Source organism: Alexandromys fortis, unplaced genomic scaffold (genome assembly GCF_014885135.2).
Source record: "Alexandromys fortis isolate MF-2015 unplaced genomic scaffold, M_Fortis_MF-2015_v1.1 scaffold_89, whole genome shotgun sequence".
Taxonomy (NCBI): domain Eukaryota; kingdom Metazoa; phylum Chordata; class Mammalia; order Rodentia; family Cricetidae; genus Alexandromys; species Alexandromys fortis.
Window position 1 is genome coordinate 4,439,257 of NW_026067973.1, and position 24,096 is coordinate 4,463,352.

At 47.6% G+C, this 24,096-nt stretch overlaps 2 protein-coding genes across 3 annotated transcripts; one reads left to right on the plus strand and one right to left on the minus strand.

Moving 5' to 3' along the window:
* Positions 1 to 493: 493 nt before the first annotated feature.
* Positions 494 to 10,719, minus strand: Nnmt (nicotinamide N-methyltransferase). 2 transcript variants are annotated; one of them, XM_050156362.1, is made up of 3 exons: positions 10,333 to 10,719; positions 8,921 to 9,128; positions 494 to 968 (listed from the first exon to the last, which is right to left on the minus strand). In XM_050156362.1, exons 1-3 carry the CDS (start codon positions 10,484 to 10,486, stop codon positions 536 to 538), a joined length of 795 nt encoding a protein of 264 aa, XP_050012319.1. In that variant the 5' UTR covers positions 10,487 to 10,719; the 3' UTR covers positions 494 to 535. The 2 variants fall into 2 exon arrangements, with proteins under 2 accessions (XP_050012319.1, XP_050012320.1); XM_050156363.1 differs by lacking the exons at positions 8,921 to 9,128; positions 10,333 to 10,719 and adding an exon at positions 1,826 to 4,833.
* Positions 10,720 to 21,735: 11,016 nt separating this feature from the next.
* On the plus strand, positions 21,736 to 23,762 carry LOC126510095 (serine/arginine repetitive matrix protein 1-like). Its single transcript, XM_050156445.1, has 2 exons — positions 21,736 to 21,812; positions 22,060 to 23,762. The coding sequence occupies exon 2, from the start codon at positions 22,744 to 22,746 to the stop codon at positions 23,707 to 23,709; it is 966 nt and encodes a 321-aa protein (XP_050012402.1). The 5' UTR covers positions 21,736 to 21,812; positions 22,060 to 22,743; the 3' UTR covers positions 23,710 to 23,762.
* Positions 23,763 to 24,096: the final 334 nt, after the last annotated feature.

Consider the following 24,096-nt stretch of genomic DNA (forward strand, 5'->3'; position numbering starts at 1 on the left):
TAGGAAAGAAAAACATCTGGATCACTGAGATGATTTGGAAGAAATATGGGTCAGCTGTCCTCTGGACCCTGAAGTCAGACTGGTGCCGGTAGAGGGGACGTCTATTAGAGACTGTCCAGGCCCAGGGCATATTCATCAGCATCAGAAGCTGGGGTGTGCCAGTCTCTCCAGGAAGAAGGCAAGAGAAGGATTCAGCCACTCCCTGGGAGGTTAACAGTGAAAAACGGCTATCTCTGTAGTCAGGCATGAGCTTGATTCACGCATGCTTCACAGGTGTGGCCGTAACTGCGTTTTTATGGTGGTGAAGCTTCTTGTGTGAGTACAGGTAGAGGACACCAGATGTCTCAGTTACTCACCTGGGGGTCCCATAGCATTAATGTGTATATGGAACACTAAGGAATGACCCATGAACTTATCTTAGACTGCCCACCCCACCCTGAACCCACCAGTCAGTGTCTACACCACACAATGAACACCGCCATCAGCACCATAGTCCAAAACGAACCAGCAAACCTTTAATTGAGATCACAGGATGTCATTCAGCTCTGCCTGGCTTGCGCCCCACGAGGGAGAACAGTCCTTCATTGTTGGCTGTGGCAGAAGAGTAATTCTGAGAAATCACCTCAAACTGCTCAATGGTATAGCCAGCCTCTTCCACGGCATCTCGAACGGCCTCCCATCCCAGGGGAAGGCTGGAAAACCTCTGCTCTCCAATCATGTAGTAGCTACTCTTAAGGGCGTCCACCAACACCAGGCAGCCCCCTGGCTTGAGCAGGCTGCCCAGGTTCCTGAGGGCAGTGCGGTAGGTGGGGAGGTCAGGGCAGGCAGCGTCCAAGCAGAGTGTGCTGAGAAGGCAGTCAGCAGGAGGCAGAGAGACTTCCCCCAGAGGCTGGCTCTGAGTCACATCGCACTTCAGAACCTGCTTGATTGCCCGCCTCAACTTCTCCTCCTTCTCAGGTCCCTTGGTTCTGGAAAACACACACAGACCAGCATCACTCACTGCTCGACATATGGGGACCCCAGTTTTCTTTGGTTGGAGCTGAGGTTGTATGTCAGTGTGGACCATACTGTGGTTCTTAAATTCATCCTACTCCGGTTTCTGAATGTTACCCCAAGCTGAGTCACGAAAACAATCACAATAGCTCCCACCTGCTTCGGAAACGAACTGCCCTCCATGGAATTGCCCTTCTCCCACCTTTTATTAATATATATTTTTAAGTTATCAGTACTGTCCTTGGCTGCTTTGTCAAACTGCAAGGTGGAAGCTATTTGACTCACACAGTCAATAAAGGAGCTTAGGTGCTGAACGATTGTCTTTACAGTAGTTACCTGTTCATGGGGGGATGGGATCCAGCTTAGACAGGTTTACAAGCTGTTGGTTATGGGGCCTGGGGATTTGGCTCAATCAACTGAATGCTTGTCTAACACGTATTATGTCCTGGGTTCCATCCCCAGCACCACATAAACTGGGCATGGGTGTGGCACTGCCTGCCTGCAGTTCCAACACTCAGAGGGTGGAGGCAGGAGGATCAGAAGTTGGCTATCCAATGAGTTCAAGGTCAGTCTGGGCTACAAGAAGCTCTGTGAGTCTCTGGCTCAAAAAAAAAAATGAATAAATAAACAAACGACTGTTGAAATAGGAGCAACAGGGCTGCGTCCCCAGCACCCCGGCTGCCTGCTAGCTTATGCCTGAAATAACAACACACAAACTGTATTCATTTAAACACTGCTTGGCCCATTTCTATCTAGCCTCTTCTCGGCTAACTCTCGCACCTAGACTAGCCCATTTCTAATAATGCGTGTAAGCACCCCAAGGTGCACTTACCGGAAAGATTCTAGCCTCCGTCCATCCTGGGTCGAAGCTGCCTGGGAGAGCGGAGCCTGGCGTCTCTGCTCCAGAGAGCAGAGCTGTTGAGTCTCTCCAGGAGCAGAGCAGAGTCTGACCTCACTTCCTCTTCCTCCCAGCATCCTATTCTGTTTACTCCTCCCACCTATGTTTTAACCTATCAGGGCCAAAGAGTTCCTTTATTGCTTAACCAATGAAATCAACAGATGATATATGACACTCCCACATCAAACGACACCAAGAGAACCCCTTGTTGGTTAGCTTACCACTGTGGCCAGGGTCTCAGGTCAGTCCCTTTCTCCTGACTGCGACTTTCCTAACCTTATTTTCTTGGTAACCCCATCAAGACAACTGCCTCTTTTGGACAAATCAATGGAATTTCAATTAATCGATAGAGATGAGAAAGCAGGAACAGAAAATGAGGTCATGGATGGTTCTGTAGTTTATATCTGGAATGTCCCTCAAAGGCTGTTGTGTGAAAGGCTTGTCACTGGTTGGGTTCTACTGCGAGGTGGTGGAGTCCATTAGAAGGTGGGGCCCAGTGGACCATTGCTGTGGACATGCCCCAACGGGGATTGTAGGGTTCTGGCATCTTCTCTCTGCTGGTGAGCGCCTTTTCTCCATCACATGTTCCTACCCTGATCCTCCGCCATAGCCTTATAAGCAGCCTGGAACTATGGGCTGAAGGGAGTCTTCCTCTTTGCAGAGCTACTGTCTCAGTTATTAGCTACCCAAATGGAAAGCTGACTGACATGTGGGGTCCATTTCGCGTCTGCGAGTGGAGAAAAGAAGGAACAGAGTAATAAACAAATGTGTGGAGCCCACCAGATGAACTGGAGAGGGGAACCAGACAAGGGAAAAAAAATAGCAGAAAGCCAAAGAGAAAGGGAATGGAGTACCCAGGGCCCTGAGCTCCAATCGGAGCCCTGACTACTTACTGGTGCAGACCCCTTTGACAAAACTGGTTGACAAAGCACCTGGGCACTGCACAGCTGTAAACTCAGGGAACACAGTTGTCTGATACAGACCCTAGGAGATGAGATGGCCATTTGATGGAGACAGTAGATGGTACCCAACATCCACCAAGAAGGAAGAGCTTAAGTCAGGACAAGTTCAGGTCATAAGGAAGCGTCAATGGTTTGAAGAAAACTTAAATTTGTGTCTAGGCAGAAAGATTTAAGGTGAGCGAAGTTGTCTGTGGCCATCTAGTTTGAGCATTTGGCACCTTCTATTAGTTGCCAGTGTCCTTTCAATTTGCTATAACTTTTCATCTGAGAGGCTTGGTTATGGGTAGAGAGACAGAGAGTCTCACCAGCCATCAGAGAAATATGCCAAACCACAAGGTTATACTTCACATGTACTGGGAGGGCTAGCATGAAAAAGACAGGTAATAAGTGTTGGCAAGGAACATGCCTGCCTACACTGCCAGTGAGAATTTAAAACAGTCCAACTGCTTTGGAGAATAGTCTAAAAGTTTCTCCAAAAGTTAAACATGAAGTTTCTGCAAGGCCCTGAATTCCACTCGTGGATGACTTAGTTAGGGTTTCGATTGCTGCGAAGAGACACGGAGACCATGGCAGCTCTTATAAGGGAAGACATTTAAAGGGTGGCTTACAGCCTCAAAGGTTCAGTCCATTGTCATCATGGTGGAACATGGTGGTGTACAGGTAGATATGGTGCTGGAGGAGGAGCTGAAAGTCCTACACCTTGCAGGCAATAGGACGTCAACTGTTGAGACACTGGGCATGGCTTGAGCATATCTGAGACCTCAAAGCCCACCTCCACAGTGACACACTTCCTCCAACAAGGCCATACCCTCTCCAACAAAGCCACGTGTCCTAATAGTGCCACTCCCTATGGGCTTATGGAGACCAATTGCATTCAAACTACCACTTAAGACAAACAAAACATCTATCCACACAAAAATTTGTATATGTATGTGCTTAAATGATCCAAGACAATTTAAGTACCCAACAGCCTATAAATCAGTAATTCTAATGTGGGAGACGCACAGCTGAGGAGGAAACTAATTGCACACATGGATTCTGATGTGTGCTACAACATGGGTGGACCCGGGAGACATAATACTAAGTAACAGAAGCCAGAACCAAAGGTCATGCGTTACACAATCCCGCTTCCATGCAATGTCCAGGAAGGCTCTAGAGACTAAAAGCAGGGAAGAGATTACTAGAGGCTGAGGAAGTTGGCAGGGGTGAGAATTTCTTTGGGGAATTTACAAAAATATTCTAAAATCATTTGACATGAGATTACACAGTGCTGTGGATACACTGAAAACTGGGTTCCACTTTAAATATATCTATTGATGGTATGTTCCTAGCTCAGTAAGCTGCCCTATATAAAACTAAGGGTCGATCAGGCATTTGGGCATCTACCTTTAATCCTCGCTCTCACAAGGCTGAGGTGAAACAGGAGGGTTATGAGTTCAAGACCAGAGTGGGTGATATGTGAGTCCAGGCCAGCCCAGGATTATGTAGCAAAACTGTGGAGAAGAGAGGGGAAGAGAAGAAGAGAGGGAGCGTTGGGGAGAAGACAGTGAGAATCACACAGAACGAGGTGGAGGCTTAGCAAGTGCTATCAGGAAATTTCCAGAACCGCTACTCTGGTGTCTAGAGAAATGGTTCAGTGGTGAAGAGTCCACACTGCAGAGGACCTGGGTGTTAGGTCCAAAGGAAACTCTAATTCCCCAAACCCCACAAGGCAGCCCTATGAGCTTAAGCTGGACTGTGGGAGGATTTCTGGCAGTTAGATAAAAGTCAGCCTTCCTCAGGAACTTGTAAAACGGATTCCATCTACCTAAAGGAGTCATGTTCCTTATCTCTGGCAGAAGGACCTATAGCTACATATGGTGCCTATTAGCACATCAAAGCTCGTGCTGGCCTCCAGGCTCCTTCAGTATCCCGAGTACCTGCTACACATTTCAAAGTCCATGCTAGCATCCTAGTCCTTGCCTCCCCCGCCCCCACCATCGTAAACTTCCCCCAGCACATTGGCTTCCCACCCCCTCTGCTCATTCTCCTTATAGCCCTGCTAATCTCACTATGTTTGCGCTCTCTCTCTCTCTCTCTCTCTCTCTCTCTCTCTCTCTCTCTCTGTGTGTGTGCGCACGCGCACGCGTGTGTGTTCTGTTCCTGCCACTCTCACTTTTCTCTAGCCTCTGCTGTTCTCACCTCTCTTGAAGATAGTCCTGGCCATGTCCGGTCTGCTGGCCATGTTCAGTGTACTTCATTCTCTCTGTTCTGGGCTCTTCCAGATGCCTCTGGCTGTTCACTCTCTCATCTCTACATTAAACACCTTCTCTCCAACCATCCCATGGAGTGGTCATGTTATCAGTTAAGGTCCTAGCAGCCACACTGGGCAGCTCACAATCACCTGTAACTCTAGCTCGAAGGGATCTGATGTTCCCTGACCCCCATGGGTTCCTGAACCCATGGTCACATACCCACACAGAGAAACATACACATACTTTAAAATAATAAAAATAAATCTTTTAAAAGATTACCCATGATTGGGTCTACCTGCGCCCTTAATCAGGGGTGAAGATGGTCCGTCCTATGGCAACCACTTTGTGCTGATTTGCCTTAAAATTTTCCAGTTTAAAAGTTTCCTATGCTGAAATTTCCTGTGTTGGGTTCTTTATGCAGTCCTGGGCAAAGCAGAACAACCGTCATCCTAAAAGCAGGCATGTCACCCAGCCCTGCTACAGTACAGATAATTTGACAGAGCATGTTAAGAAGAAGAAGAAAAACTGATTATTAAGCAATAGATGTCTATGAAAATAAGTAAAGAAAGTAGATCAGAAAACAAACGGAATTACCTGTCTACACATATACACAACAAGTGTATAGAAGAGGCTAAGGCAATAGAACATGGTGATTTGGGGGTGCTACTCTAGGCTGGGGACATTGTTAGAATGTGTATTTAAGCGATTACGTCAGAAGCAAAGTGGACCTTTGTGCCCTATTGTGTATTAAGCTATTTTAAAGACCCAAATTACCACAGAACTAGCACTTGCCAGTCAGCCGATGCTGAAAATTGTTCCCACACTGTGAAGCCCACTGTGAAATCTCGAAAGCTCACAGGACATGTGCCAATTTGAGAAGGGGAATTTGTTAGGCTCTCCCACCGCTGCTGGTACCTGCTTGTCCTTGGCTGCTTAGCAAACATTGGTGAACTCAGTTGCCAAGGCAGCTATGTAAAGATTACCCCGCAGGGCTCCTCGAGGACTGTGGGTAACACCCACAGGGAAATGGACTCTCCTGGAGACCCAGGCAATTACCACTCAGCCTCACATTTAGCTCAAGGAGAAGGTGATAAACACATACCGGAGCAGCATGGAGCTTGGTTTACAGAAAGCTAACTGCGGCGTGGCCATTGCTCTCCTTGTAAAGATTGACTCTTTCAAATAGAGGCTGCCATTTCCCCTGTGTATATGCTAGCTACACAAGCCCAAGTGACATGGCAGAGAAGGAAAGAACAGGTAAGGATTCCTGCAAGAGCCCTTTGTAAGAATGTCTTCCCATACCCAGTAATTACCTTGAGATTCTGCCTACACGGAGAAGCAAGGCAGCTAGTAAGTCAGAATCTCCACAGGAGCCCTTTCCGGTCCACTCCCCTGCCCCAGTCCTCATCCCAGTAGCCTTCAGCACGTGTTCCTGTGACAAAGCCATCAACACAGCCCAAGGACATAAAGGTTGAAGAAGCCTGGTATGACGGTACTTGCCCTTAGTCTCAGCATTCTTCTGATCAGGGTCCTGATCAGAAGTAGGTCTTGGAATGAGAATAAGCAAGTGCCTTGTAGCAGAGGCTAGGCTAGAATCACTCTGTAGCTCAGGCTGGCCTTGACCTTGAAGAGCCTGCTGCTGTCTCTGACTCCTGAGTGCTGGGCTAACCAAAATACACCACCATGCCCAACCCTTACCAACCTCTGTGTGGAGACCTTTGGCTTCAGATAACAGCCACTATTCCAGTATGCCAGCCAGTTCTTTCCTGGAAGGCTTGTGGGGGGGGGGCACTGCTCTCTAGAGGGGCACCTGGAAGTCCCTGTCTTCTCCAAACCCCTACTGGCTGTATAGGTGGAGAAAAAGAGCTTACACAGCACACTCTAACTCATTTCCCTTCTCCTGGGTATCCTGGTATCCTGGTGGGTCTGTGGGAATCTTGGCTCTAGACCCAACTCTTCTCCCACCGTCATGGTCACCTCAGCAGATCTCATGGAAGAAGGAACTCAAGCCCTGTGCACAGTCAGGGAGGCCTGAAGGTCTGCTTCTCCTCTTCTTAAAATATATGTGTGTGTGTGTGTGTGTGTGTGTGTGTGTGTGTGTATTTTGCTTCGTGTATGTCTGTTCACCAACAATGTGTGTGTCTAGTGCCTTCAGAGGCCAGAAGAGGGAGTCGGAGCCCCTGGAACTCGAGTTACAGACAGTCATTAGCTCCCTTGTGGGTTCTGGGAATTGAACCCTGGTCCTCTGGAAGAGCAGTCAGTGCTCTTAAGCACTGAGCCACCTCTCCAGCCCTGGACTCTGCATTTTTAACATGCTACTACACGATGTATTAAAGCTGTTAATCTGAGGATCCCAAGGCTAAGCAATATGTTGTTCAAGGGGCCAAAGGCTAATTCATGTTATTTCTAGGATTTCTTTTCTAAGTTTTCTTTTTGTGTATATGGATGTGTGTAGAGGATGCCATTAGAACCTAGAAGATGGATCCCCTAAAACTGGAGTTACAGACAGCTGTGAGCTACCCAAATGTGGGTGCTTGGAACTGAACACAGGTTCCCTGCTACAGCAGCAAGGCCTCTTAAAGTTCCCAATGAGCAGGCCAGCTCCTTTTTCTAGAATTTCTTAAGAAATTCTAGGTCTTGCTCATGAAAGACCTAGGGTAATTACATAATATCTCATGGTTTGAGATAAGAGTTTGGTACTGATGTCTTAAAACTTTCAAATAGTCATGATTCAAAAAAATCATGAGTGATTTTTAAATGTCCAACTTATATTCCCAAAGCAGCAGAAGAAAGCAGCTAGCTTCTATTGTCCTTGGAAGCCATCAGCACAAGAAATATCTTCAGATAAAGAAGAAACAATCCTGGCGAAAGTGGACTGTAAGCTGATAGAGGAACTCGAGGATGTGAGAGAGATATAAGCGGGATGGGATCACTATCGTTCTCAAAATAGTCGAAGCTGCTGGATGTGGCGTGAGGATAAGGAAGGCACGCAGGACCTCCTGCCAAAAGTACAGTTCCTCATCCAGGCCAAGAGACGGGGATGGGGAGGGCGTCTTAAGAGGCAATTGTTCTGAGCTGACGGTTCTGCGGGGAGATAAGTAATTCTTTTAGTAGCCTGCTAGAGTGAAGGGCTCGTTTTTGAATGAGATGTGGGCCGTGATATCTAGGGAAAGTGGGAATGCAGCTCCCAGAGCTTTCTGGACAGGTGTTTTGTATTTCAGAAAGATGTGTTGGTCTTAAATAGCACAAAGCTATAGGCACCCAAACAGCACAGCATTACCACACACACAAAACCAGAGAATAAAGAGTAATGGATCGCAGCTGAGAGCCCAGGACTAAGTCCGTGCATCTACAACCAGCTGGGTTTCAATAAGGATGATAGCTGGGGAAAGGACAGCTCTTTAAGTAAACGGGAGGGATATGAACTCAGGATCATGCGTTTCTGTGACAAGCACTATACCCGCTGACCATCTTCCGGTTCCCTTTAGGCTCTGATTTTACAGATGGCGAGTAATGGATTCATTTGGCATAGCTGCTTCATATTGCTTCTGTCGGTTAACAATCCTGGTCAATGTTGTGCTGTTTCTGGTGGCGTCGGCATTAGGCACACACAGAGCCACCAGTTTTGGTTGGAGGACTTGACAATAATACTCAGGTAGTGTGGAGGGCACCCGATCTATTCTCCTGAACCCTCATTCTCCATCGAGAGTTCCCTTTGGTCTCTGTCTTTGCGTTTCTTTGGTGTTTTTCAACTGAATCGCAATGGTATTTTTTTGACTGATAGAAACACCAGGTCCCTTCAGAAGGCTGAAAAGCAGATACCCATCACCTACCTGTTCCCTTCGAGACCACACACATAGGTGACCACTGGAGACCAGTCAAAGGCCCCTGGCTCCTTCTTCAGCCACTTCTGCAGCTCCCGAAGGTTCTGGTCTGTGTAGTCACTGACAACGATCTCCTTGAAGGACTCACAGGCAGAGAGGAGCTGATAAATGGTGGGGCCAGAGCCAATGTCAATCAGGAGGTCTCCTTTCACACCACCTGGTCCAGAGGAGGCAGGGATCAGGCATCATAAGAGGACAGGCTGAGCTGAAGTTCCACCATCTTTACCGGGATTGTGCCAAAAATGTCCCCAGACAGACAGACCACCCACCACTCTCCATTAACATCATTTGGTAAGAAATCTTTCTACTTTCTATCCCTACCTCAAGCTCAGTCCTGAATGGGGGCATGTTTTGTTGGGCTATTTCGATGTCTGGGGGGCAAGATTTATATCTGGTATACAGATCACTGATCTCAAAAGACGATGACATAGACAAGGTAAAAACTTTTAAGGAGTACTTTGATAGAAACTTAATTTTTTTTTGTTGTTAACAAATTGAATTTAGGGACTAGAGAGATGTCCCAGCAGTTATGAATACTTACTCCACAGTGATGAGGGCCAGCACCCATTTAACAAGTCAGGCATTTTACAAATGCCTATAATCCCATCTCTGAGAGGAGCAGAGAGGAGAGGCTCTCTGAGGCTTACTGGCTTCCAGGCTAGCCAAGACACAACCCCAGGTTTAGGAAAAGATTCTGTCTCAAAGGTCTACGTGGAGAGGATGACTGAAGAGGACACCTGATGCCTTCTTATGGCCCCACGCAAGCATAGGCATGCCACATGGGCACATAGACTTACACAGACACACATAAATAAATAAATGAAAAACACTGAGATTAAGTAATGATCAAAGTACCCAGGTCTTAATACTTGAGGAGGTCTTTACCTCATGGGAAAATATTCCTTTCAATTAAGAAACCAAACTTTTAATTTATTTATTTGTTGGAGACAGAGTCTGACTCTATAGCCCAGGCTATGCAGAAAAAGCACAGTGCAGTCCAGGCCAACCTCAGACTCATGGAGGTCCTTCTGCATCAGTCTCTCGCATCCTGCGCCCCAGGTCTCTTAGACTCTCTAAAGTGTGTCCCATGAGGTTGGATGGCTGCTTCGAGCCACCTGGTAAGTCACTGCGGAAGCAAGAAGAACAGCACTCAGGCCCCCTGGCTTCATTTTTCAAGACCACATAAAAGACAATGGAGATAGAAGAACTCCGTAAACTGTAAAATAGCTAAGCCAACATTCATTTTTCCTCTCACTAAAGATACTAGTGAGGCCAAGAAACTGTCCAGGAATGACGGCTAGACACACGTCCAGCCGTCCCCTGAGACGCAGTGTGACTCATATGTAGACCGACAAACTTACCCAGGCAGAATATCTTAAAAAGATTTTCCAGCAGATGCCTGAGGATCACGTTTTCTGCACAGTGTCTGGACCCAAAGCTGTAATATTTTTCCAAGTAATCCCGGGGATTAAAATGATTTAGATAAGTGTCCTTAGAGGTAAAGCCGGATTCCATCGTGTCTCAGCTCTGTACCACCAGCCTGCTGCTCTCCTGCCCCCTCCTCCAGAAGCCAGGGATCACTCTGGGAAGTTGGCTTTTGGAATCTGGAGCTGTCAATCTTCCTTCGGCTCCGCCCATCCCTTAGATGGCTAATGTTAAAATAGACCTCAAATGTTCTGAGGTCTGCTAAACACTAACGGTAAAATAGACCTCAGATCTCCCGACTGTTCCAGGGAGTGATGAAATTCCTGGAGAAGGGAGTTTAGGAGAAAAGGAGTGGCAGAGGGAGGGTCACACACCGCATGGCACTTTCTACCCAGTGGCAAAGGTCAGCTGCAGAGGCCGCAGAGGGGAGAAATGGCCAGGCTCACTGTGGAGATTGCTTAACCCCTGGAAGAAGCCCCAAATTCAGAGGACTGGGTCATCTCCAAACAATCCAATAATTTTTCTTCTTTTTGCAAGTCTTTGTCCCCCCCGAAAAAAAGAGTCACAAAGAATGGTTTCAGTTTAAACATATGAAAGAAAGAAAAGTAGATGGGGGTAAGGACAAGTGCTCGTGGCTAAGGAATGTTCACTTAAAAAAATCACAGATGAAGTCTGGAAAGATTAATGTTTAGAACATGGACAAGTGTCTTCTTGGATACGGCATGGCAGCTGCACTCACGAGCTCGCTGTAGTTCTGGTCACCTGCACAAGGTCAAGCCAACAAGATCAGGCGACACCCCAGCAGGCAGCACTAATAGGGCTCAGTGGGGTCATGAACATGGGAGGGGGATGTGTAAGAGGTGGTAAGAAGTAGTTGAGGGTGGGTACGATCAAGATACATTATAAGAAGGAATGAAGTTGTCGTGAATAAATAAAAGATATTCTTAAGAATGTTTGACATCAAATCAATCAAGCACGGTTAAGGGCTGAAAATATAACTCAGTTGGTAAAGCGCTTGCTTGTCCTGCCTTAGCCTTGAGGCTTGATTTCCGCCAGCATTGCATAAATCTAGCATGATGTGCGTGCCTGCAATTCCAGCATTTTGGAGGCAGAGTCTGGAGTTCAGGCTCATCCTCAGCTGCATAGCAAGTTCAAGGTCAGCCCAAAGCATCTGTGGCTCCGTCACTGCTCAGCTTCCCCCAAGCCTCCCTGCTGCTTCCAAGAATTAAAAGCCTGCCAGTTATTTCAAAGTAAGCCTGAGTTCTCCACTTCCTTAAAGAATCCCTTCAGTTTTCCTTCCTGGGCTCGCATTACCAATTAGAATTCACCCTGCCCAGCCGAGGACTTGATTTTTGTAGCAGCGTGGATTTGCTCCTGGTTTTGTCTGTCAATTATTTCTCCCCAAACTCTTATAGAAACGACAAACCAAGTGACCAGTAGACTAAGGACGACGCCTCCAGTCTTTCTATTTCCTGCTCTACATCATGAGCGGCTCCACGGAGTAGCTGCTCAAAATAGCATCTGACTAAGCAGCCTGAGTTACTACAGCAAATGCAAAAGCAGCAGCGCCTGGTATCTCGTGGGTCATGATTAAGCCAGGGATCTTTGTCACAAGGCCCAGAAACTCCCTCAGAGAATCTCCACTGAGGCTGGGAATGGAGGGTGGCCCACAGGTTACAAGTTAGACCCCCATCTCAAAAGAAAAAAAATGACTGATAATATAAAATGGAAACACATTTCAGGAAATCTAACAGGTCCATGTGAACCAAAACCCCTCAGGCAGCTGAGTTATCTTCCCTTGTTTCTGTGTCCTTTTGCCTGTCTTTACGGGCCTAGAGGCCTCTACTCTCTGCACATCGATTTTTTTTTTTTTTTTTTTTTTTTGCGCTCATCTACTGAACACAGCTTCATTCTGACCTTTCCAAATGGTCAAGGTGATAGAAAGAGCCAAGTCCCCTAACTCCATTGTCAGGAAGGAGAACAGGCTCCTGCCACTGCCTTTACTCATTAAAAGAGAACTACCTCCCGATTAAGCAGGTGCACAGATATTTAAGTGATAATAAGATTCTACAGCTAGTTTTAGGCCAACACATTACAGAATGTAGATTTATAAATTCCTAACTGAAGGTACAACACCGACAAGTTTTAGATAATGCTGTAACTCTTCAATAATTCAAACTGAAAATTATATTCAGTCCTGATGCGATGTCTCCCTAGGCCAGCTTGCCTCCAAGACTAACAATCTGAGATCAACCCCTGGAACCCACGAAGGAAGGAGAGAACCAACTCCTTCAATTTGTCCTCTGACCGCTACACATGTGCTGTGGCATGAGCATTCACACACTCGCACACACACACACACATGCACGCACATGTACACACATACACACACACGAGGAAGAGAGGGAAGGAGGAAGGGAAGGAGGGAGAAAAGGGAAGGAAAGTTTAAGTTACAACCACACAAAATTATTCAACAACTATGCTTATAAGCTTCTAAGTTTAGGAAAAATCTAAATACCAAGGTGATTTATGAAAAATCACAAACTAAAAATTACGCGTACAAAAATTTCAAATTAAATTGTCTAGTCAGGAAAACCACTAAAACTTCCATGGTGCTTAATATATGACGAGGACTCCTGAAGCATTTTGCACACTTGTCTAAACCTTCTGTGAGTTAGGGCTGTTGGCTCCATGTCCGCATATGAGGAGACCGGGGGCATTAGAGGTTCGGTTCCTTGCCTGGGCCACAGCCCCGTTTAAGAGCAGGCCCAGTTCAAAGGCCCGTTCTTGCGACAGCTACACTACAACCAAGGCAGTTCATGCCTGTGACTCACAATAACCTAACAATTAAAAATCCAGTGAGTACTAGCCCTCACATTTGCACATACAGGAGAGACCGCTGGACTTACTCAATAGATAACGAAAGAACTAGGAAAGCTCAGATTCAGTATCCGTTCACAATAACAACTCCTCTCTCACTGGGGATGGAAAGAGGCTTCTTGAGTCTACTAGGAAAGATGATGCACCAACTAAATGAGCTAAATGAGCATGAAAGCTTTCTCTTCAATTTGAGGTCAGAGATGCCTGGGTTAAGAGTTATCAAGGTTTATAGTTGGTTTATTTGCTTGTTTTTTGATTTCTTTTTTTTTTTTTGTTTTTTGTTTTTTGAGACAGGGTAACTCTATATAGCCCCAGCTGTCCTGGAACTTGCTCTGTAGACCAGGCTGGCCTCAACCCAAAGTGATTCGCCTGCCTCTGCCTCCTGAGTGCTGGGATTAAAGGCATGTGCTACCACCACCCGGTTGTTTGCTTGTTTTTGAGACAGGGAACTCTATGAGGCCCTGGCTGTCCTAGAACTTGCTAGGTAGACCAGACTGGCCTTGAACTCATAGAGGTCCTCCTGCCTTTGTCTCCAGTTGTACTGGGATGAAAGGCATGAACAACCACATCCTGCAACAGTTTTACCAATTTTAACAAAAATTCTACCAGAAGTACAGGAAATATGAGATAAGAAAAGTAAAGAGAGAAAGAAAACAATAAGAAGGAGGAGAATCCATTGTCAACACGGTGTTCTATATAGGAAATGAAAAGTAACTATACATATGTCAGGATGAAAACAAGAAGCAAAACTTCTGGGCACAAAATCAACTGACAAAATTAAATTTCTTTTCAGTTAGCAACCATTATAAAATTAAGTTCAAAATCAGCTTTTCCCATGGTGACATTAAAAACTATGAAGAACCTGCAACAAAATATATACAGGACATTAATGGAGCAAATTATCAAGTTTTATCGAAAGACATTTAAGACCTCGATAAATGGAGAAAAACACCACTCTGCGGAGTAGACAGCTTAACATTGTAAAGATGTCATTTCCCTCCAAATTGATTTATAGACTCAGTAAAATCCCAATTAAAATCCCAATAGATTTTTTTTTCTAGAACTTGACAAGCTGGTTTTAAAATTTATATGGCAGTGCCATGGGCCAAGAGTGGGTACTCTTGGAGAAGAAGAATAAGGTGGGAGGACTCGCTGTACCAGATATAAATACTTATTAGAGAGCTATCACCATTAAGGCCGAGTGGTATTGGCACTGGGCTTGATAAATAGACCCATCCATGGAGCAGAACGGAGGGGCTGTGGACAGACCCTTCCTGTGGACATTTGATGTATGCATGGGTGGTGGCTCGGATCAGCAGAGAAAGAGACAGACTTGCAATAACTAGCACTGGGCTGGCTGAGTGTCTGCGGGGAGAAGGAAATGAGAGCCCCACCTCACTGTGAGCGGGAATCAATTAAGTCTTATTAACCGACTATACGTAAGCAGCGAAAGTCTGAAGATTCAGAGGGTGATATACAAGAGTGTCTTCATAGCTTTGGGTGTCAGGAAGAATTTCTTAAATCAGATGCAAAAGCCATTAATAGTAAGCGAAATATCTATAAATTTGAGTATGTGACAGCTAAAAATGTCTGTTCCAAACGCATGTTAATGGCAGAAGGACCATTCACAGACAGAAAAGCCAGACACATAAAGCTGGCAATGAACTGGGATTTCATTTACTTACTTATTTTTGGATTTTTGAGACATGGTCTAGCTATGTAAAAAAGGCTGGCATCAAACTCATAGAGATCTGCTTGCCTCTGTCTCCCAGGTGCTGGGATTAAAGCATGTGTTACCCAGCCTGGTTTGGATACAGATTTTTATAAGACACACCTGAAACCCCAAAGAAGATAAAGACAAAAGGAGAAGACTCAAAAAGACACAGGAATGGCCCACAAATCTACAGAGTGATACTTAATTTCATCAATGAAATGTAATTTAAGCCATAGCAAGGTATTACCTCACATCCATCAAACTGGTACAAGCGACATGTGACCAGAACCCAGGACCTTGCCAAAACACATTATCCTGCATTTTCAGAGAACAGAATAATGAATGAACCACACACATTAACAGTAGACAAGAATGTGTGCATTAACACCAGATCCAGAGACTGCACTCCCAGGTACATATTCAGAGAAAAAACAGCACGTATCCAGTGTTCCTTACAGCATTGTTTGGAACAGCCCTTTTACATTATGTGTTGTTGTTGCTGTGACTAAATGCCAGCCAAAAGCAGTTTACAGAAGGGGTGTTTGGTTTTGGCTCACAGTTGGAGAGGACACAGTCCAACACAGCAGGAAGGCTCGGTGGTAGGAGTGCGATGTGGCTGGTCACATTGTGCCCACAGACAGGAAGCAGAGAGAGATGAATGTCGGTGGTCTGCTCACTTTTCCCCTTTGTTTGTTTGCCTTAGGACACCAGCCAATGGGAGGGTGTGCCCACACCCTAAGTGAGTCTTCTCGGCTTTAGTTAAACCTCTCAGGAAATGTCCTCAGGGACACATCCAGACTTGTGTTTTGTGGACGATTCCAAATCCGATCAAATGGAAAATGAAGATGAACCATGACAGCCCCAACTGGAAACAGTATAACCGTCCAGCAACAGCAGAGGAAATAAGCTAGGAATAAGCCGCAACTAAAACAGTGAATGACAGCTGGAAATTCTCCAAATGATGTGGAGTGAGAGCAGCCGATCACAGGAAGTCCTTGTAGAGTCCCTTTCTGAAAAGCTTAAAGCAGCCGAACACGGTAGTGTGTCCCTGTCCGCTGTCACAAAGAGGAGACTCCTGAGCGTCAGCTGCAGGAAGCAGGAGCCATGCTCCACCAGAGGGTGCAGGAGGAACCATCCCATAGCCATCTTTATGTGGAAGTGGTGTGGAATTTTCTGTCTCATGCTCTGTATTTAATAGGGTTTTGTTCCTGTGTTTAGGGATCCTGTGTTCAGTTCCTTGAGGGTCTTCACGGCCAAGCATGCTTGCTTTTCTCAGATCTGCCTGAAAAGTGTTTGTTTGTTTGTTTGTTTTGTTTGTTTGTTTTCTGTCTCTTCCTTGGAGGCCAATCAAAATCCTAGGCCTGCTGGCCCTGGTTCTCAGCTTTCTCCCTTGGGAGGTTCTCTGTGGAGCCCTCCCACCACACCACACCTTCCTCCATACACAGCTGCTCTCAGCCTTCCACTGCTGACTCGAACTCAACACCATGACTTTCTCTTCTCTCTGTCCTCCTCCCAGCAGCTACTGGGATTTACAGCTTGCCTGCCCTGTCGTTTTTCTCCCAAACTCTAATAAGATGGTCCCTATGCCTCAAGAACAAGCAAATTACCACTGCCAAAATCCAGTATGCCCAAATGCAGTCATCCCAGACAAACAGATTTAGAGTTCAAGGGTCCTGAAAGATAATACAGGCTCCCCCCCAGGTTTCCTCTCCATGGGATACTACATGCTTGTTTTTGCTGTCTGACCCAGTGGGATCAAACCCACTATTCAGCACTATGGAATAAGCATCTCAACAGACCTGGGGTCACTGGGCCGGAAAGAGGCTCAATGGTTACAACTTGCACTGTTCTTGCAGAGGACCCCCGTTCATTTACCCAAATCCACCTTGGCCACTACCCAACCACCTGTATGTATCTCCAGTTCCAGGTATCTAGCATGCTCTTAGGGTCTCTTTCTATGGGTACCAGCACATACCCGCACACAGACACATGTATACATATAAACAGAAGTAAAATAAAGCTTTAAAACCATGTGACCAGGAGCCGGGCAGTGGTGGGGCATGCCTTTAATCCCAGCACTCGGGGGGCAGAGGCAGGTGGATCTTTGTGAGTTCGAGGCCAGCCAGGTCTACAAGAGCTAGTTCCAGGACAGGCTCCAAAGCTACAGAGAAATCCTGCTTTAAAAAACCAAACCAAACCAAACCAAAACCAAAAACAACATGTGGCCAGGACTGAGGCAAGAGGTACAGAAAATGCTGCTGGGGCAGAGAGAACCAATCCTGCTTCAGACTAGAGGTCCCAGAGGGTGTTAGGGCAGATACAGGCCCCAGGGAATGAGTTTTCTTTTGAAACTCCATGGTTCCCACCCACTTATTTCCAAAAAGACCCACACCTCATGCACACCTCAGCAACTGTTGAGCCGGCTCGATGGAAGCAAGGGTTCATTCATATGGCAAAGACGTGTCAACCGAGACTTCTTCTGGTTCTCTGTGTAAACTATAATTCATGCTAATATGGACCGAGGTTAGAATTCCAAACTAGAGCCAGAGAAAATAACTCCTGAAATCAGAAAGAAGAGCCAGCAATCTGGGAGCCAATCAGAAGAGCCGGCACCCTAGGAGCCTTCCATGTCCCTCGTAGGTAATAATGAACAATATCGCAGAGACGATAAGCCATCAGATGTGAGGTGGCCCCACAAGGCCTGACCCTAATTCTGACGGCTCCATTTGGTGAGAGTAGTTTTCCTTGCGGGACTGCGGGAGAACCATGTTTTTTTGCAGTCCACAAGGCAGTGCCCCACCTAACAGGAGACGTTACTGTGTGTTCAGAGACCACCGCCTTCTTGCGTCTCCAACAGTGTGCACGCTCATAGGGCTCAGGTTGAGGATATAGAGCCAGAGATTTAGCTAGAAACTCTACATATCTGCTTAATAATCACGCCTCAAAGTTTTAAACTGGCTACGAAATCCCATGAGCTGCTTCCCACACGCCCTGAAAACGATCCCTTGTGGGTACGAGGCAGAGGACCGCTGTAAGTGGAGAGCTGCTTGGCTTGGGAGCGGGACAGCTGAGGGCTACTTGGAAAAGTTAGCCAAACCAGGCCAGTTTCCAGCTCCGCCCTCATTACGTCGTTTGTGACGTTTGCGATGTGCAGAGAGGACAGTTGGGGTCATGGCTTTTGGCAGAGGCAGGTACCAGCCGCCATGCTGCCGATGGTTGCCTAGGTACCATGTGTGCCTGGCAGATGCAATGCCAAAGTCCAGAGCAGCTGGGGCAGCGCTTCCTCAGTTCCCAGAAGGCAGAAGCTGGGGCCTTGAGCTAGTTGGATTTTTCTGCTCTCTTTTCCTCCCCCGCATGACACTGCTGCCCTGTGCTTACACAACACCCTATCTTTCAGCTCTTTTCTCTGTTCTAATGGTCTCTTCCTGCCCCGCCCCCTTTCTCCTTTCTCCCCCCCCCCCCCCTTCCTTCATTCTGAGACGGGTCTCACGAAGCACAAGCTGACCTCTAATGCTGGCCTTGAGCTCCTCTTCATTCATGCCTGTGCCTCCTAAGTGTTGGGATCCAGGCGAGGGCCACAGCACTTGTGCAGTGCTCCGGATGAACCCCGGGCCTTCATGTAGGCTGGACGAGCATTCTACCAACGAGCCCCAGGCCCTGTTCCAGTGATTTCTGTCTTGATTCTTGCTAATTACTGCAGTGGTAAGATAAATGCCTACCAGGGGCACCTGTCCTGTTCCTACGAATGCTGCACAGACACAATGTTATTTCAGTGTTTTTTCCCTCCCCGCCTTGTCTGTGTCAAAAGCAAAACAGCTTTATATTCTGAGTAGAGGATGTCGAGGACCGAGGTTGGATTTTACCTTGTCTTCCTCTTTTATTGTTTTATTTCTGAAAACAAAAAAACCACGAGGTCAGATGATTAAAAGAAAATGTCTATTAAATCAGAAAAGGCACTGGAGGCTGAACACAGACTTAGAAAAGAAATAAAGAGAGAGGTGATAACTTGTTGGAAATCAGATTCTCTCAAGAAAACCAGACCTCCAAGGTGGATGCTGTGACTGTCTGTGCAGTCTCTTGCCTGAGAGCTGATGAACAGAGAACTGGAGAGGGAGGCAAACCCAGCCGTCTGATGCTTGTCTTTCTTCTCATCCAGCTCCATTCAGACAGGCAGACATTCTGAGATGTTTAATGTACATAGAGAGAGATAGATTTTTACATTTTTATTACATCATTCTTGATTGCAAGCACCTTTACCCACTGGGCCACCTTGCCGGCTCCTCCATTATTTTTTTTTTACTTTATTTATTTATTTAATTATTTATTAAAGATTTCTGTCTCTTCCCCACCGCTGCCTCCCCTTTCCCTCCCCCTCCCTCAATAAGTCCCCCTCCCTCGTCAGCCCAAAGAGCAATCAGGGTTCCCTGCCCTGTGGGAAGTCCAAGGACCACCCACCTCCCTCCTCCATTATTTAATGGCTCTCTGTGCACAAGGTTCACTGCTTCTCATCACTGCACAGCTCTCCATGATCCGTACCCTCCATCTATCCAGTCCTTCGGTGACGGCCACTAGATTATTTCCCATGCCCCCAAACAATGGTTCCCCAGGCTTCCATGTCTCCTCTGCATAGACCTGCACCGGAATTTACACGGGATAACAGGAGGGGGAGAGCTGAATCCTGGATTGTCCACTAGATTGCCCCAGCAAGGCCACCCCAGTCAACATCCCCACCCGGTTCCGCATCACTATGCCTGAGCTCCTCGACCTTCATTCTTAAAATAATCTACTAATTTTTTCTGATTAAGAATAATTTTTTCTGATTAAAGTATGTAATAGCTACATACTTTAAAATATTTTGCTTTTCCCTGAGAAGTTAGACTATAGCTAAGCTTGCATATCAGTAAGTTTAACCAAACACAACAGTGAGCCCTACAGATGACAGGCTTTTCAAGGTAAGTGTTTATCCCCATCAGAGACCAGGGAGTGGGTGGAGCCTTGGGAGGCAGCCTGGGGCCATTAGGCATTCAGAGTTCTCCTGTGTGGCTATGATCAGGGTCCCAGAGTTAGGGCCGTAGGAAAGGGGAGAAAAAGGAGTGGATCAGGAGGCTGTAGAATCTGGCCCATGTGGGGTCATCCGCTGATCCCTAGAGACAGGGGTTGAGAAACAGTCTACCCGTACAACTTCTCCTCAGTCCATTCTCAAAAATGAGGAAAACTGGCGAAAGTTAAACACTTAAAAACAAAACAAAAAAAACCCACTCTTGGTAGCTGTCGAAATTACCTCTGTAAATTCCTTACTCATACGCTCTCTCCTTTTGGCCTTTGAGATCTCGCTGTTGCTGTGTCTTACTTGTTGCGGATATTTCTTTTTGACCGGCCAACCTGTTCAGTTTGTCTTCATCAAAAGATAACTTTCCCTAATCAAGAACCTAATTTTGCTCTAACCTAATTAAGCAGGTTTCAGTTTTTCTCTTTTCACTTTCGAGACTGTTTCTATTGAATGAGGTACAGGTCTCTTTAGTCAGTCAGCCTCCTTTGCCAATTTCACTGTCGGTTCCTAGTTTGCAGATTTCCTCATTTCGGCACCAGGGAGTGAAAGCACCGCGCCCATACACAAGGAAAAGGACCACTCTAGAATCCATTTCCTGGCTTCCCACTTTCCTTCCCAACTATTCTCAGCCCCGCTGCCCTTTGCCTGCACGGTCAGTTCAACAAAGCACGCAGGGAATTGCACCAAGCTGTTTGGAAAGCCCTTTCAACTCGCTGAAGAGACACAGAGCCAACTCCTGGAGCAGACGTCTATTCGTGGTTGCGACACTAAGGGACTGACGCTTGAACTGGAACTCTCTCAACGGCCCCGCCCGCCTGTCCCGTTTGGTTTCTTAACTTTGATCTCCTGCTCCCACTGTCTGGCCCCTTCCCTGAAAAGTTCTCCCTCCCCCCACTTTTGCTTGATTTGCCCTTTAAACCTAGCCTGGGTATTAATTCCAGGAAGCCTCTGCCATCCCTTTTCTCCACCTTTGGGCTCCGCAGGGCCCTGAACATCTTTCTCACTGAACTTACCGAATTGTATTGTGATGATCAATGTTCCATCAAATAAACGTTTGGAGGAGCCTATCTTTCGCTGCCTCATGAAAGACAACACACAGCCTTAACAACCACAGAATAGATCTAATGAGCTGGTTACACCCTACCTACTGGGCCCCAACTTCATGGTTTTGGGGAAGTTTGAGGGCTGGTGAAAAGACTCTGCTCTGGTATGTCATCTGGGACACATTCCCAGCAGGGGATGAGGTTTCCTGGGCTTTAGCTTCTGCGGAGGCAGGGGAATGAATACTGCATATGCTTAAGTGAAGGTCAGGATATTCTGTGCCGCCTGCAGCCCTCCTCTTCCTGATTACCCTATTCAGAGGCTGAGATCTAGGAGGACAAGAGGGTGGCTGCCGGCAAATAATCAAGCAGTGAACTAGCAAAATAGGAAGACTCCTCCCGCCCACAGTGACCCTGCAGCCGGCTAAGCCCAGAGCTCTGCTGCCCCCTTGTGTCCAGAGAGAGAAAACAAAGAGAACTTTAGATCTAACGTTCTGAGGGACCTGATCTGGGGGGACACAACCCTGTTTCCCAAGGGCATTCTATCCTGAGGGCTTTTCCTGGAAAGATGTAAACCCATGTCCAGGCACCCCAGAAGGCACCAATGACAGATCAAAATATGATTTCACCGAAACCTAATTTGGCGAGAGCATGAGTGTTATTCCTTGGAAACTACAGCTCCCAGACTTCTCCTGGATTACCGTCACCTGTGTGCGCGCTGGCCGCGCCCAGGTGAGGGTCATTCCTCCCAGATAACCTTGCGCCCCCCGTTAAAAGCGAGGGTCCACGAGGTTTCGCCCTCTCTTGGCCTTTTTCTCCCCCTACCCTTGTGTGTCTCGCACGTCCCACCCCTTATTGTGTTCCCCTCTCCCCATTAAAGTGCACCCACGTGGGAGCCGCGTGTCTCGTCTCTCCTTTACGTGCGCGTCTCGTCTATCTTGTGTTTGTCCACACACCCATGCCACTGCCGTTTTTAAAGGAATAATATTGGTGCCGTCGACTCGGGGACTACTTCGTGCCGGATTCTCCACCCGAGGTCCGGGCTCCGGGCCTCTGGCGCCTCCCGGAGTCCGGGACCTCACGCCGGACACAAAGTCAGAACCGGGACCCGCAACCACCACCGCTCACCACGGCCATCTCCAACTGACTCGTGAGTTTACCCCCGCGGGCTTCTCCTTCCTTGGTACGCCTGGGGACGGCCGGCCAGCTTCCCCTGGCAAATCCGAATTGGAGTTGTCCCTCCCCCCCCTCCCTTCTCCTGGTCTTCTGCCCCTGGCGGATTTGGTTCCGACGCCACTGAGAGTTTGGTGCTCTCAGCCGTTCTCTCCAGGGTTTGGTGCCCTGGCCTTTTTTTTCCTTCTGTCTTCCTTCCTCTCTTTCACATCTTGGGCCCGCTAACGGACCCTTCCAGCTGTACGATCAGCCCCAAATCGGCGCTCAGCCCCAAATCGGCGTAACTGTCTCCTTCCGGCCAGGTTTGATTCCCGTCGGTTGCCGCCACTTACTGGCTCCTCCCGGCCAGGTTTCTTCCCTGTCGGTTGTCGGATTCGGGACAGTTAGTCTGCCACCCGCGGCCTTCTGATTTCTTGGGACGCCAGTAATCGGAACTGCCGTTTTCTTGGCACCTCTGTGTGCCTCTGGCTGTTGGCACCATTATTCCGTCATGGGTTCAAAGCCATCCAAGACAATTCCTCCTGGTTCACCTCTGGGTCAACTCCTGGAGTCTCTAAAACCCCACGCCCTCATTCCGTCCATTAAAATGGATAAACTCGTCCGTCTTTGCTCCAAGACGTGGCCCCGTCATAAATTGGAGGGCAATCTCCGCTGGCCTCTTCAGGGCTTATTTGACCCCGATGTCTTACGTGAGTTAGCTAATTTTTGTCATCGCTCAACAAAATGGAAAGAGTTAATGTATATTATGGGATTTTTTTACATGGCTCTAAAGACTGATCCGTCTACAGTTTCTCACTGCTCACCCGCTCACATGTTCCTGGCACTGTCCTCACAAGATCCTCCTTCCCAACAGGTACTCTCTTCTCTGGCTACCGCCATGGACCCGGCGGACGAGCCTCCTCCCCCCAGGCCTCGTGGGACCGCCCCTTCCCGCCCCCCTCGGCCGCACGACATCTTACCCGCCCCTCTTCCTTCTACAGATCCTAAGTCTTCACCCCGCGCACCCCGTTCTAACATTTCCAGGTCCTCATCTCGTTCCCCGCCGATGCGCAGACATTTTAACATTTCTGCCTGCAGGTCCCCCTCTCGTTCCCCTTCTCCGCACAGACATTTTCCCAGGTCCAGGTCTCTTTCCCCGAGGAGCTTCCGCTGCTTCCGCTCTCGCCGCCGTACTGGTTCTTTGTCCAGTTCCAACCCACCCTCACCTCACTCTTCCCGCAGGCGCAACTGTACCCACGAACGGCTAACAGTTTCTTTCGGCCACAGACAGCAGGAAGGACTTTCAGACTCATCCCAGTCTCCTTCCCCCCCTGCTGGTCCCTCCTCCTCGCGGCGCAAACCGCCCTCAGGCACTAAATCCACCCGCAGTCTGGCTCCGACCTTCACCCCGCCCCTCACTCGTTCGCAGAGGGGACTGACCCAGGTCAAATTAAGCCAGCTACAGTTCTGCCCTTGAGGGAGGTGGCCAGCACGGAAGGTCTAATAAAGGTTCATGTACCATTTGCCTTATCAGAGCTCTCTCAGGTCTCAAAATTGCTCGGGTCATATATTGCTAATCCTACCAATTTCATAAGGGAATTCCAATTCCTGGTTCAGTCCTATGATTTAACTTTTCACGACGTACAAACCATCCTATTCAATAACTTGCTCCCCGAGGAACGCAGACGTGTCTGGGAACAGGCGAGGCAGTACACCGACGAGGTACACCAAACTCTCGCCTCCCACCCTCCCGGGGCGGAGGCGGTGCCTGACCGAGAGCCCCACTGGGATTATAATTCCCCCGCCAGCATTCTGGCCAGGGATCAATTCTTAACCTGTCTTATGGTGGGACTCCGTAAGGCCG